Source organism: Desmodus rotundus, chromosome 2 (assembly GCF_022682495.2).
Source record: "Desmodus rotundus isolate HL8 chromosome 2, HLdesRot8A.1, whole genome shotgun sequence".
Classification (NCBI taxonomy): Eukaryota; Metazoa; Chordata; class Mammalia; order Chiroptera; family Phyllostomidae; genus Desmodus; species Desmodus rotundus.
In genome coordinates this window covers 197,453,843-197,467,794 of record NC_071388.1, presented here as the reverse complement: position 1 = coordinate 197,467,794, position 13,952 = coordinate 197,453,843, and the positions used below count along the sequence as shown (strand labels likewise).

Genomic DNA, 13,952 nt, shown 5'->3' with positions numbered 1-13,952 from the left:
ATGTTTTTAGATCCTCCTCCCCCCCTCAGATCAGCCTTTCCTAACTCAAAAAGAGTTGTCATCAGAGTCGTTTGGAGAAAGGAGTGCCTGGTGGCAACCCCTTGACTCTGAAATCACTTAACTGCGTTATTACTCTTCTTTCCCAGCATGGAGAGTTGAGCCTCTTTTCTTTTGCTCTCTTCTTTCCTCTCCTCCCTTCCTCTCTCCTGCCAATGAATAAGCACCTCCTCATTCATTTCCCTCCAGTTCTGCCGGTTTGTTCCTGAAAAGGCAATGTGGAGAGGCAATGCAATTGTCCGATGATTGATGTAGAAGCCTGTTACTAAAGATATTCTTGATGTATACATATATGATATATGCAATGCATAAATGCATTTATTGGGTGAATATGCATTTGTATGTGACTAGTGTTAGGACATAATATTCAAGCTAGTCAGGGCCTTGAACCTATGCACACGATACGTGTAGTAATATTTAAGGAAAGGGTTTGTTTGTACCTCTCAGATCAACTGTGACCTCTGCAGGGTTAAAACCAGCCTTCAAAGCAGATGTTTTAAAATAAAATTTTACCAATGAAAAAACTGGTTCAGAGGAGTAGGCATGTTGCCCCAAGTCAGAGAGGAAGTGGACAAGTGGGTATTTGGGTTGGATCGGCCTGTCTCCCCAGCTGGAGGTCTTCCGCCATGGCATACAGTTGGTGACACACAGTAGGTATGAAGAGAAGAAAACAAAAATTAAGAAAGCAGCTGCCCTTATCCAAGGACGGGGACAAATCATTCACATCCTCTGCTTAGTCATCTGGACCGGTTTGCCGATTTCTCCCCGGGTCCTCTGGTGGGATGTGACACTAATCTGAAAGCCAGCCTCCTGGCCCTGAGCCTCATACCTTTGCGGGACCAGTGGGGAAGGGGAAAACCATACTCTCTTCTTTATTGCCCCTTTCCTTCCAGCCCCTAGGAAGGACTTCTCGCACAGCAGGTATCCCGTGAGTGATTTCTGACGACGGCCTCGATGCTGCTACTAATTTCTTTGCCAGTGAGAATTAAGCTTGCCTCCTCTGTTGACTCCAGGAAGTTTCCCCTTTCATTTATGTTCCCTGATTACCTCTGTCCATCTCCCAACAAGCCATCACTGAGTCTGATAAGATTGGGATTTTCACAACAAACTCCCTGCTCTGCCCCTGTCCTTCCTTACCGAACCCAACAGAAAACAAACAGCAAAGAAACAGTCTGGGAATGCCATAGAGGAGGTGTCAGCTAAAGCAGTTATGTGTGATATTAATTTGATCTCTATATCAACGATCGCAGCCTCACAGGATCCGCGGCTCTGTTATTTAGTAAACAATGTATCTAGGCTTTTCAGCCTTGAGAGGCTACTTACTCTTTCTGTTGCTGCGGGGCATGGCTGGGTTATCTCCCGCGTACACCATGCTCGGCTTTGCTTCAGTGGACAGAGCACTGGGGTGGAAGTTAGGTGATTTGAGTTTTACTTCCCAGGTCGAAGCTCCATAGAATATTTATATTTGCATCCATGGCACTGGGGACAATATCAGCCACATCCTTGGGATTCAAAAATGGTTTATGGAGAGATGAAAGCCTTGGGGCAAGGCCACCAGCTTTCTTTGGGTCTCGGCTATAAATGAAGGGCTTCTTCTGGTGATCTGTCATTTTGTAAATGCTTTGCTCGAGTACTTCGGGTCTCTGAGTCATTTATCTTTTTAGCTCTTTAGGTAGGTTTCTGGCTCCCAAAGTGTAGTTTTTTAACTTTCTTCTTAAACCTGTTTGTCTTCTATTTTCCAGACATCTCCCATCATGCTAATCCTGGCAAAGGGTAGTTGTGGATAAAGCTCGGTGGGTCATGTGTGTTTTGGGGTAGTCTTGTCTTAACAAGGGTGGCGAAAGCATTCTTTTGTTTTCTGCCCCCGAAAGGCTCTCTGTGTGACTTGTTACCTCTTTTGTGTATGGAGTCTTGGTTTATTTGTTGGCTTTAAAATTGGCTGAGGCCAACAATAGCAAAAACAGTCCGAGGTGGAAAGTAAAGTTGAAGGCAGGGTGGTTCTTTGTCTTTGGCAATTGTGTTGCGAGTCTAATTGTGTTGCATTTAAAGCTCGGTCAATACAGCTGAGGTTTAGGTTTCATAGCAAGAATTCTTTCTTAGTAACTATACATAACACAGTTTTCACATCCACCAACCACCACTGAACGTGTCGCTCATGTTTTCTGGTCCTGTTTATACAGCTGATTTACAGGGTTGCCTGTGGCATGAGTCCTGGTACTGCCAGCCAGGAAGGAAAGAGTGGGACAACGCTGGCCACAGAAGGAGGTGCCAGTCCTGTTCCTCAAAGGACAATGCCTACAAGACTGCATATTTGATACATGCGCTCTTATCTTTGGGGAGCTCTCTGAGTCCTCATGGGACAGACATGTGACATACTCTCTGGACCTCATTTTTTCTCATCTGTAAGGTGGGGGTGACAGTGCTCCTGGGGTTTGGGGTAAAAATGGAAGAAAAGGCATTTAAGGGCCTCAGGAGGCAGGGCTGGCTAGTGTAAGCAGTCAGGGAGCCATCGAACAGCAGCTTTTCTTGTGTCACCATCACCATTATTGATGTAATTTTGCCCAGAATGTTGAAGGAACCATCACAAGACCGGCTTTGAGAGAGCCATGCTCTACCCCTGGTTAACCAGTGTACGGAAAAAAGTGTTTCAGAGGTAAGTTATTCTCCATGACAGTGGGTGAACCACACGTGCATCAAAAACTGTGGGTTCAATTCCGATTCAGTAACAAAAACACAAGCTAAATCTCCTCTTAAAGCTAGTCTTTTGGAACATGGGTTTTCTTTCCCTATTAAAGAAGTGAGGGAGGAAGATGAGTATGTTTGGGAAAGTGAAGGGGCCAGATGCAATTATTTCTTAAACTACTTGTGTTTCTGTTCTGATAGCCTTGAGGAAATTAATGCAATCAACCCAGAATGAGAGCATTTCCAATATTTTACAGTTCTGAATAAATATGGTATAAATGGAAGAAGGTACATAATTACTCCATGGAACATGATCTTCTGTTCTATTTCATAGGTTTTTTTGCATTCATAGCATCTTAGAAATGCACATTTAATCGTGAGCATTAAAAATGCTTGTTGTTCTTTCAAATTGTTTGCCCTGTTTTGATTTCCCCCCCAACTCAATTCCATTGAATATCTGTGAGTTGTCACATTTTTTGTAAGTAATAACTGTGTCAAGCTGTGCCGACAAAATGTCCCAACATAACTGTTAATAAGCATTGTCATTTTAAGAATGAAACAGTTTGGCTAATGATTTATGTCTTATAATGCAGCACTTGGGGCAGCTGTATGATTTGTCTCCTTAGCAAGTCAAGTAATTTCTTTAACAAAATGTTAAGCACAGATGGGCCATAAGCTGTCAGTTAACTGTTATTGTGTCTGCATCTGCCTGCCCTCAATGCACTGTTTTATGTATTCAGTCAGTTACTTAGCTGCAGCTCTGTGAAAAGCCGAACCTACTCTGATTGGCAAATAAAATGTTCATTTGTCTCTTCTTCCTATTGTTTTGTTTTGGTAACACATGTCAGCAGCTCAATTACCCAGTTCATTAACAGCTCCCAAAGGACGCGATGGCCAGCCGAGATAAGAGGGGCAATTGTGCCACATATGGTCAATAATAGCCTCTCTCTTGGCAATTGTAAATAAAAGTCACTTGGCCCTTTTCCTTTCAGGAGAACTACTGTTTTCCTGTTCCCCTTCAGTGTGCAAATTACCTTTCTTTGCCCCGTGCAACCCAATCCCACCCCGCTAACCCAGAACCTAGCTTCCAGCTCAGAGACACGGATACTTCCCCTCCCATGGCCAGAGCTCTGCCTCTTCACTTTAATTATGACTGACTTTTAAGCTCTTGAGGGGGGAAAGTTCTTATCATGGGAGACTATTCTTAGAAAGCTGTTAGCTGATTAATTAGTTAACTAATCAGTTTTCCTAATTGAATAGCAACACATTTTCTTGGGGCTTTCAGCTCTTTTTCTCTTTGAAATGCTCTGGTGGCGGTTACCATGGAGTCTAAAAAAGCCATTTAAAAAAATTGCGACTAGAAATTATTTGCGGGGGTGGCATAAGGAGGTGTGACCAGAGCTTTACTTGACGAGGGAGAATCATGCTGTGAAAGGAACTGTTGTTACACACACAAGTCTCAGAATAAAGGGTTTGAGAAGCCCCGGGGTGAATTCGGGTGGGTGCCAGGGTCCCTGAGCCAGTAACCTTCCTCCTTCCCGTTAAGCCTTTGGAAGGAGGTGCTGGAACAGGTAGTTTGTTCGGGATTCTCTGACTCCTGCAAGCAGAATGTTGCGTGTGTCAGGGGAAAGAGAAAGGCTACCGGCGTGTTTCTTCGTAAACACACCAGTGAGTATTGCTACTACAGATAACAAACGTAGCTTTTGTTTTGTTCTGTAGCTTTGCTGTTACAATCTTTTAAGTGGCTGATAGTAAGGAGGTGGCCATCCACAGAAAGGCTTCTCAATAATATAAGGTGGATAGCAACCCAGCTTGCAGCCAAAATTCAGTTGCTGGAACCTTAGGATATGGGTTGTTCGGGGCAGCGTAACTCTGTGCCTTGGAGGCAGCTTGGAGGTTCTGCCAGCCTCTGCCTCTGCTCGTCCGCCCTTATCTTAAATAAACACAAACGTCCACACAGTGCATTTAAAATAACTGCTGGGCTACGGAGCGCCGGGCGGGCCCTCGTGGGCTGTGCCTGCAGCCGGTCATATTCATAACCAATCTGTACTCACCTCCCAGGGCAGCAGGCACTCGGGGAGTTGTTGAGTGTCAGGGTTTATTTGTGCTATTTTGATTAGCACCAACCTGGCAGGAGCTTATTTTCCTTCTAATGACCCCGTGCTGGGAGAGGGCGGTTTCTGGGGGAAGGACTTGGGTGAGAGGGGAGGGGAATAGCGTTACACGTCTCCGGCTCCCGATCGGGGGCTACTGCTGGGCAGGGAGGGCACCAGAGTCCTAAATGGCTGGAGGGTCTTAATTTGATTTGGTGTTCTTAAAAGCACGGTTCTGCGAGAAAGCCCAGAATATCCTTGCCGTACGTTCTCTCTCTCTCTCTCATTGGCCATTTGTGGAAGATTGTTCGCAGGCACATTTTTGTAAGAAAGTGTAGAGGCAATGAAAACAAAACGAGACCCTCCTCCCCCAAATAGACCACGGATGTGGCTATAATTCATCTTTCCTAATTTATCAACTAACAAAATGACAATTACTCAAATCCTAGCTCTGGGTTAGGGATCTGGGACGCTCAGTTTGTTGCTTGATAGATTGTTAGGCTGCCCAGACTTTCCAGATCTACTTCAAGATTTTGTTGAAACCTTGTGTTTGTTCCTTTCAGCGTGTCTCTCTTTTCTTTTCTCGACGTATATACAATTTCAAACCACAGAAAAACAATGTCACCGATTACTTCTTAGCTTGTGAATTAATGTGGAAGAGAAGCTTCCAGGTGCTGAAGTCTCTCAACTGGATTGGATTAACCCCTACTGTGCATCCATTTCAACCTCCCCCACCTCCCTCCTCTGGAGGAAAAAAAAAAAACCAACCTCCCTTTTCTCATCCACTCCGGCTTTCTTTGTGTCTGCTGCTCCCTGCCAGGCAGGTGTCAGAGCTCTGAATGAGGGTAAATGCCCCGTTGATGGATTCCACAGATGGAGCGTGGAAATCGGGAGAATAGGCTTCAGCCACAGGCCATTTCTTGGGATCCAACAAAAGCCTCCAAATAAGTCAACAAAAATCCCAAAGATCACAAAGGGAAAATGTCATTTGTCATTTACTCTGGGTCTGTGAGGGAATATCAGTCTTGCTTCACTCCTCCTGGCTTTCACCCGAGTAAACACGAGAGAGGTCATTCACACCTCTCTTGGTGTAAAGGGGCTACTTCAGATCAGAAAACAGTGAGTTGTCCCATTATCCCTTTCGTGTGGAATCGTGAACCTGCAAACACAGGAGACCTTCCTCAATTAGCCAAGTAGGTGCGTCAGACTTCGAGTTGACCTATCAAAGGCCTCACAGAATATTTCTGTGAAGTACTTTTAACTCAGACACAGGGTAAAACAACCTCATGGACCTCTCAGAAACGATTTTTATTTTTATCTTTTATATTTTTTTAAATCAGTGGAACACAGGTTTGGGTACAAATGCTGACAGGTCTAGCCGGGAAAGGTTAGCACACACGGAAAGACCCTCTGAGTTGGTCTGAGGCCACCTTAGAATGAATGACCGATGATGACTAAGGAAGTTCAGTCTCAACGCCTGCAGAGAGGGATCCCCCCCACCCCAACCTCCTCCATGTCTGTAAGTCGCATTGTATTATATCAGGGGCAAACATAGAGTTTAAATGGTTGTCATGTTTTGATCCTTTAATTATTCAAATGGAAGGTCTTGCTGAGAAGAAAGACAATGTGCCAGATTCATGCTCATGAATTATTTTGTCCCCCCCCCGTTTTTTGCCTGTCTCCCATCTCTGAATTATATTGGTCTGGAAACCAATAATTACAGAATTTCACGTGACTAAATCCCTATGAAATTGAGGCAAGATCTCAGGTATAATGGCGCTAACTAGGATGAATATTTCCTGAGGTTACAGAGGAGGTTAAAAGGGTTAATGGACAAAGACATACTCTTTAATTCTGTAATTCCTTCTTTAATTAAACTTGGTCGGTAATGGTCGGTCTGCTGGTGGTAATATGTCTGCCTTCTCCTCCCAGTTGGATTTGTTTCCGAAGGAAGAATTTGTGATTCCGTGGGGGTGTGATTGTTGCCTGTGCATGGTACTTTTTCTTTTTCACCGACAACGTTCATTTTCCCGAGGTTATTCTTGGGAGTTAATGTGAGTCACTGGGATAACTGAGGATGTGGCTCCTAAGATCTGAAATCAGCCGGAGAAAGAAGAAATGAACTTGCTAATACAGCGCTGAGTGGAAGCACTCAGGCGCCTGGTGGGAGTTGACACTTCCCATGGTGATTCCAGGGTCTCTGCTGAATAACTTGTGAATATTCAACAGATTTCAAGTGACTTGTTCCTGCACTTTTACCTAAAATGAATGTGAAAGCTGGATGTAAATACTCTAAATAAACATGGACTGTGTGCTACAAAGTTTTAAAAGTACACCGTGGTGGCGAGGGAGAGAGGAGTGAGTAGATGGAGCCTCGGGTGTTTTAAGTCAACGAATCTGCTTTGCATCCTCCCTGTAATGGTGGATACATAGCATTAGAAATTAGAGAAAACTCATAAAACTGTCCAACAAAAAGAGAGAGTCCTGGTGTAAGCCATGGGCTGTAGTTAATAACAATATGTAAATATTGGTGTGTCAAGGGGAACGAAAGTACCACATTAATGCAAGATGTCGGTAATAAGGGAAAGAATGGGGAAAGGCAGAACAGGTATATATGCAAACTTGGTACCTGGTGCTCATTTTTTTTTAACCTAAAACTGCTGTAAAAATGTTATTTTTAAAAAGTGTGAGGTTCTTTGCAACTCTTTTTAAAAAATTTATTTATTTTTATTCAGTTACAATTGTCTTCATTTTCTCCCCTTCCCTCCACCCCACCCCAGCCAGTCCCACCTCCCTCCCCCACCTCTACCCTCCCCCTTGATTTTGTCCTTGTGTCATTTATAGTAGCTCCTATTTTGCAACTCTTGATATCCTTTCATTAAGATGTCTTTAATACCTCTCCCCCCAAAAGAGACGACTTTATTAAAGTATAATAAAATGAGTGATCAGTGAACTCTTGGTGAACATCAGTTTATTCTAGATGGACCCTGGACCTTAAGACCAAGGGTTTGTGATCATTCTCATTGGGGTCCGCTAGTGGTCAGACTGACTATTTTGATTTCTTAAACTTATTCATTATCTTGGTGAATGAATTAATAATCTCTTAGCACTTTATTGTTGTTTAGTAAGTACAGTTTATCTTGAATAATGTGGAGTTCTGTATATGGTTGTTGAATTCAATTAGAAAAATTGTATGATTTGTTATATAATACTATTTAGCAAGATAGATTACTTTGTATCTAGTATCTATTTTGTTCTAGTATCTAACTTGTTCTAATGCCTTGAGTGAAGTTGAATATGTACAATAGATGAACTTCCACAAAATACTTCCTTTTGTGCTGTTAAAATAAGATTTAAACTTCAGATTTTTGGGGGGTAAAAACTGAATGATTCAAGTTTGGGACATTGTGGACCTTGTTCTGTGTATATAAGGAATTTTATTTTTCTTGAGTGATAAAAGAAAGTAGTATTTCCATCTTTAGAAATAGCTAGTATTTCTTAGTTGGTAGATTAATCTTGGATTGCTGACTTAACATATTTTTAAAGCCCACATCCTTTTGGGGTTTACAGATGGGGGAAAAGTTAGAATTAAGTTGCAAAATTGTGGCTTCATGTTGCCAAAAACGATCAGTTGGTTCAGATAATTTCCCCCAGGAAAAATCAGGAAAATTGTTTCCTCTGTGACTTTTGAAATGATGTCATGTGGAGGCTTTACTAGTTAGATGTAACCTTTTGGATTGCTTTTGAGTAAACAGCCTAGAAATAAAAGCAGTGATATTTAGTTCCTTAAAGAAAATTTAATTTTTGGTGGTTAAAGGCTGTCCTACTGAACTCTTAGACAGCCTGAATCTTTTTGATCCCCATCTGCTGGTGGTTCTTTATCTTTTTAAAAATCATAATCCTGTCCTGGCTGGTGTGGCTCAGTGGATTGAGCACTGGACTGCGAAGCAAAGGGTTACCGGTTTGATTCCCAGTCAGGGCACATGTCTGGGTTGTTGGTCAGGTCCCTAGTGGGGATGCATGAGAGGCAACCACATATTGATGTTTCTCTCCCTCTCTTTCTCCCTCCATTCCCCTCTCTCTAAAAATAAATAAATAAAATCCTAAAAAGAAATCATAACCCTTTTTGGAAAAAAAAGATAAATATCCCCCAGAAAAATGCAAGTATTGCAAATACTTGTGAGAATTTCCAAATAACTTTAGAGGATTCACAGATTCCCCCACGGTCATGTGAAAAGATGTTGGGAGACTCATATAAGCAAAATATCCATCTAAGAATATAAGGATGATAGAGACATCAGTGTTAGTTCAAAACTTAAATTTTACCTGGCACGCTCATTTATTCAACATGTGTGTATTGAGCACCTACTATGTTTCCAGACTTACTGCAGTGAACAAGCCAGAGAAAAGCCTCGTGCTCCCACAGTTTACATTCTGGGGACTGTTCATCATGAAGGCGAAACACGGTGGTCTTGACCCTCAGAACTGGCTCTTGCTGGTACTAAGCGTCCCCCTTTCTTCAGGAACTAGAGACGATTTTGATTAATTGACCTGACAGTGCATGACACATCATATTTACTTGGGAGGATTTAATAACCCCCGAGACTCCCAAAGGAAACATGAACATTTCCACCTACCATTCTCCTAATGGGGTCATGGGAAGAGAAAGTACGAGCAAAGATTTAAAGTTCTCACAGGCAGAGGAAGCCTTTGGTCGGTCCTGTCACCTGATTTCACGTCGGACAGAAAACTCAGGCATCCCAGGCCAGATGCATAAAAAGAAAACATTTTATGGGAATTTATTGTCCTCTGAGGGAAACAAGTAGTTTGTTTCTGGGGGGGCACATATTATTTATAATTAAAAAAAATATATGTGGAAGCAATGCTTTTGATAAGTTGTGGCAGGTAATATTTTCTGCATTTGGGAATTCGGAGAAGGAAGGGAATAACTAATTGAGAATATTCTGTCGAGGTGGTTCTCAAAGTGTGGTCCAGGACTAGTAAACTTAAGATCAGCTCCCTGGGGATGTGATGAAAACATGAATTCTCAGAGCGGGCCGGCACCCACAGATCAGACAGCAGCCGTGGAAGTGGGGACGCAACCTGTGTGCCAGGCGATTGTGGCGCTCCAGAAGTGCTCCGGCTTGCGCACTGCGGTGAGCACCGCTGCTCCACCACTAGGCACGAATCATCACTTTTAGAATTTGGCTCATGTTTATCAAACGTTTACGCATGCGAGTTCTCTCGGGAGCTTTTGAAGTGTGTGATGCAGCGCAGGACATACTGTTTTGCATGATAATACTCCTTTGAAATACCACCATACTGAAGGAAAATTTATTTTCTAAAACATCCTGAAATAATTAATTTATATTAAAGTAGACCGTTTTATATTAAATTAGATAACGTAATTGAAAACCTAGCACAATGTCTAACACACCGCAGGTGCCGTGTATATTACAGCTCTCTTTTGCCTTTATGCACAAGTATTTGCTTTTTAAAATTTGCCATGTATATATTAACTCTGTCAGTGTCAGTGTTTGAATAGAAATAAAGTGTAGCCATGTTAAAATGTTAAAAAACAGAATTAAATTTATGGGGTATTTGGACATGTACCCTTTGGGGCAGCATATACCTTATACTGATGTAGAATGGAAGTTTAGGTTTCTGTAAGGCAGAGCTAAGTTTGAGCTGAAGACCAGAGAATTAGTAGTAGCATAGGAGACATTGCATTTTCACATTGCTTGTAGCCTCACCTGCATTTCCCCAGGTTCTGCCAGTCTGAGGGTGCAGATGAGCTACCTTGACAATAACATTAATTATCTACAATTTTCTGGCTTTCCTTCCTCATTTGCTGAGAGCACACTTCACCCCCTTCCCCAGAGGAACCCCCAGTTGTTCGGGGAGTTTTCAGAACACTCTTGGATGTGTTCTGGAGCCAGGGGACTTGGATTCCTGTACTATACTTGGAGTCTATGGCCTGATTGCCTTCTGATGGCCCTCTGCCATTGCCCCAGTGTCCAGGGCTCTGGCTGGGGGCTGCTCTCCTGTCCAGAGCCCTGTGTCTGGTGCACCCTCAAAACTCAGAACCCTCTGCAGGCCGACAGGTGCTCTGCTACTGTCACAACTCACAGACACCATGTTGCATCATAACCTCAAATTCCTATCTAATTCCCCAGCACCTTTTCCTCTTTCCTAGGTACCGGTTTGGAAGTCTCCTTCCCAGACGCATAATAATACAGGCAAATTCAAGCTTTGGTGGGGAGGGGACCACAGCAGGGCTGGTTTCAGGGACTGACCTAGTCAGTTGCCCCAGGCCCCACGCTCAGAAGGGCCCTGTGCCTGGGTTGTTGTTACCTTGGAATTTTGGAACACAGGGTCCTGCATTTTCATTTTGCACCGAGTTCTTCGATGAGGTGGCAGTCTGGCCAGCTGGCTCCCCCGCCCCCGCCCCCCATTCAGCAGGGACCCAGACTCTGAACTTGGGTTTAGGGACAGTTTATCGGACGATGCCTGCTTCTTCCTGAATTTGTCCTTTAGATTCACATTAATAGTTTCTAAGTTCTCCTTAAAGCATTTCCTGATGTTTGGGAATGAGATAGTTAGACATGATTTTTCGTAAAGGAGAGGTAGAATCTATAAATTCATAGGAATCCTGCAATAGTTTATTATCATTGCCTTTTTGATACTAAGTTGATTTTTGATTATTTATTTAAGAAGTCACTTGTGTTAACAGATTTTCTGGTATAAAAGTTGGTGAAAATTTATCTGGAATCAAATTAAATGTGATTTATTCATTAGACATTCAGTACATTATCCATTAAATGCTAAGGATGAGGATCATAAAAATGGAGTAAGTCCTGTCCCTGTTTTCTTAACAGCTCATAACAGACCTAGAATGACGGATGCAGAGTGCTGTTATTTCTGCTTGGGGGACCTGCAGATGGTGTAGGGGAGGAGATTAAATACCATTTCATAACATGATATGGCAAGGAGGGGCTTGGAGTCCGTGAAGGACAATGTATCTTAGACCGGGGTCTGAGTCATGACGGCTGTTCAGACCTGTTTTATGATTCACATTGTACCACTTTTCCCTCCCATTCTCTTAGCCTCAGCACCCCAGTCGGATGAAGGCTCTGACATTGACTCTGAACCTGATTTGCCACTAAAGAGGAAACAGCGCAGGAGCCGAACCACCTTCACAGCAGAGCAGCTGGAAGAACTGGAACGCGCTTTTGAGAGAACCCACTACCCGGATATTTACACCAGGGAGGAGCTGGCGCAGCGGGCGAAGCTCACGGAGGCCCGAGTACAGGTACTGATGGCTGGCCGCGCGCTCTGGTCCTGCCTCTCTGACCAGGCAGGACACCGACAAGGGCCTTCTCCTGTAAAGCAGGTTTTAAGCCAAGACTATGGCTATGTTAACAATGGCACTTTGTGAACTGTAGCCTCTAGCATCATAGAGTTTCCTCTTTTCTCTCTGACTCCTTTTCTTCATATTTTGCCTTGTCACGATCTCTTTTACCTTTTTATTTGCATCTGCCCGATTCAGCCTCCCCTCCCCCCATCTCTTTCGTTTTCAGTATGTCCATTTAGCAACATCTTACTTGCTAGTCAGTCAGAAAATTGGTTTTTTCCCCTTAATATGTAGATAAGTTTAATTAAATTTATGATGGATATGATGGGTATGCTTGACTTTTCCATCATGCTGTTTGATACAAGTATTGTATTTTATATGTATACATTTTAACATGTGATCTATTGAATTTGCTTTCTTTGACTTTTTGACGTTTTTTAGTATTTATGGAAGTGTACATTCTTATTTTAGAATTTGTCTATTAGTAGGAGAATATGATTGCATTAGCTATAACACACAGAAATGTGTCAATTCCTGTTTTCGCTCATCATTTCAGGAACCCTAATTATGTACCAGTCATTATTTGGACTTTTGCTACACAGATATTAGCAAACCAATTGGGAGTGGTCTTTCTGTGCCAGGTATCGTTCTGAGTACTTTACATGAATTAACCCATTTACTCGTAATTAAAACCCTAGGTTGGTACTATTATTATCCCCAATTTACTTATAAGATTGTTTAAGTAATTAACCAAAATGACACTGCTCGTAAATGATAAGAGGTAATTGAACTCCGTACATTTCCTCTCCACGGCCTTTCAGTTATGAAGATGTGTGAAGGTGTATAAGGTAAAAATCCCTTCCTTTAAGGGATTTATTGTCTAGAAGCATTTTAAGTAACTATACTAAGAATAGTTTGAATTATCTTTTGAACTCTGAGATGTACACTTGACCCTTGAACAACATGGAAGTTAGGGGTGCTGAGTCATGAATAGTTGAAAGTCTGTACGTAACTCATGACTCCTGGAAAGTTCAGTTGTCCCTCGGGATCCCTGGGGGATTGGTTCCAGAGAGCCGTGCAGATGCCGAAATCCCAGTACGCTCAAGTCCTCTGCACCCGCAAACTGCCAACTGCGGACTGAAAACACCGCACGTATTGACTGAAGAAAACCAGCATGAGAGCGGACCCACGCATTCAAACCTGTGTTGTTCAAGAGTCAGCTACACTCTGGGCCCTCTGGAAAGGCTTCTTGGGGGGTGATATGTTTCCGTTGTGTGACAGAATAATGTTTTTATCATTAATAATGAACTTGCCCCTTGAGGACGTAAAGCATCGTTTGAAAGATTGTAAGTGTCTTACAGGGGTGTCCGACCTGCAGCCCATGGGCTGAATGTGGCGGAGGGTGGCTATGAATGCGGCCCAACACAAAATCGTAAATTTACTTAGAACGTTAGGAGACTTCTTTTTGTGTGTGTGATTACGTGTCACAATGTCTTTAATGTGTGGCCCAAGACAACTCTTCTTCCAGTGGGGCCCAGAGACGCCAAAAGGTTGGACGTCCCTGTTAGAGTGTCCTGGAGATCTTTACTATCCCAGAAGTTAATTTATTTGGAAATGTGGTGTTGTTCCCAGACACTGAACTTTTATAGTCAGAGTGAGGTTGGGAACTCAGCAGTGAACGAGTCAGTCGATGGTCTCTAAAGCGATCCACACTTTCTCGTATGCCGGTCGTCACCTCTGCCATCGGAGCATTTTACAGCAGGAAC

General features: G+C 42.9%; 1 protein-coding gene across 3 annotated transcripts in view; it reads left to right on the top strand.

The window, feature by feature from the left end:
* PAX3 (paired box 3) overlaps positions 1–13,952 on the top strand; it is an 89,972-nt gene that overhangs the window by 49,540 nt on the left and 26,480 nt on the right. For all 3 annotated transcript variants that reach the window (XM_024563916.3, XM_045198534.2, XM_071220724.1), the window contains one exon: positions 11,939–12,144. In XM_024563916.3, coding sequence (XP_024419684.1) covers positions 11,939–12,144 — 206 coding nt within the window. The remainder of the gene's footprint in view (positions 1–11,938; positions 12,145–13,952) is intronic.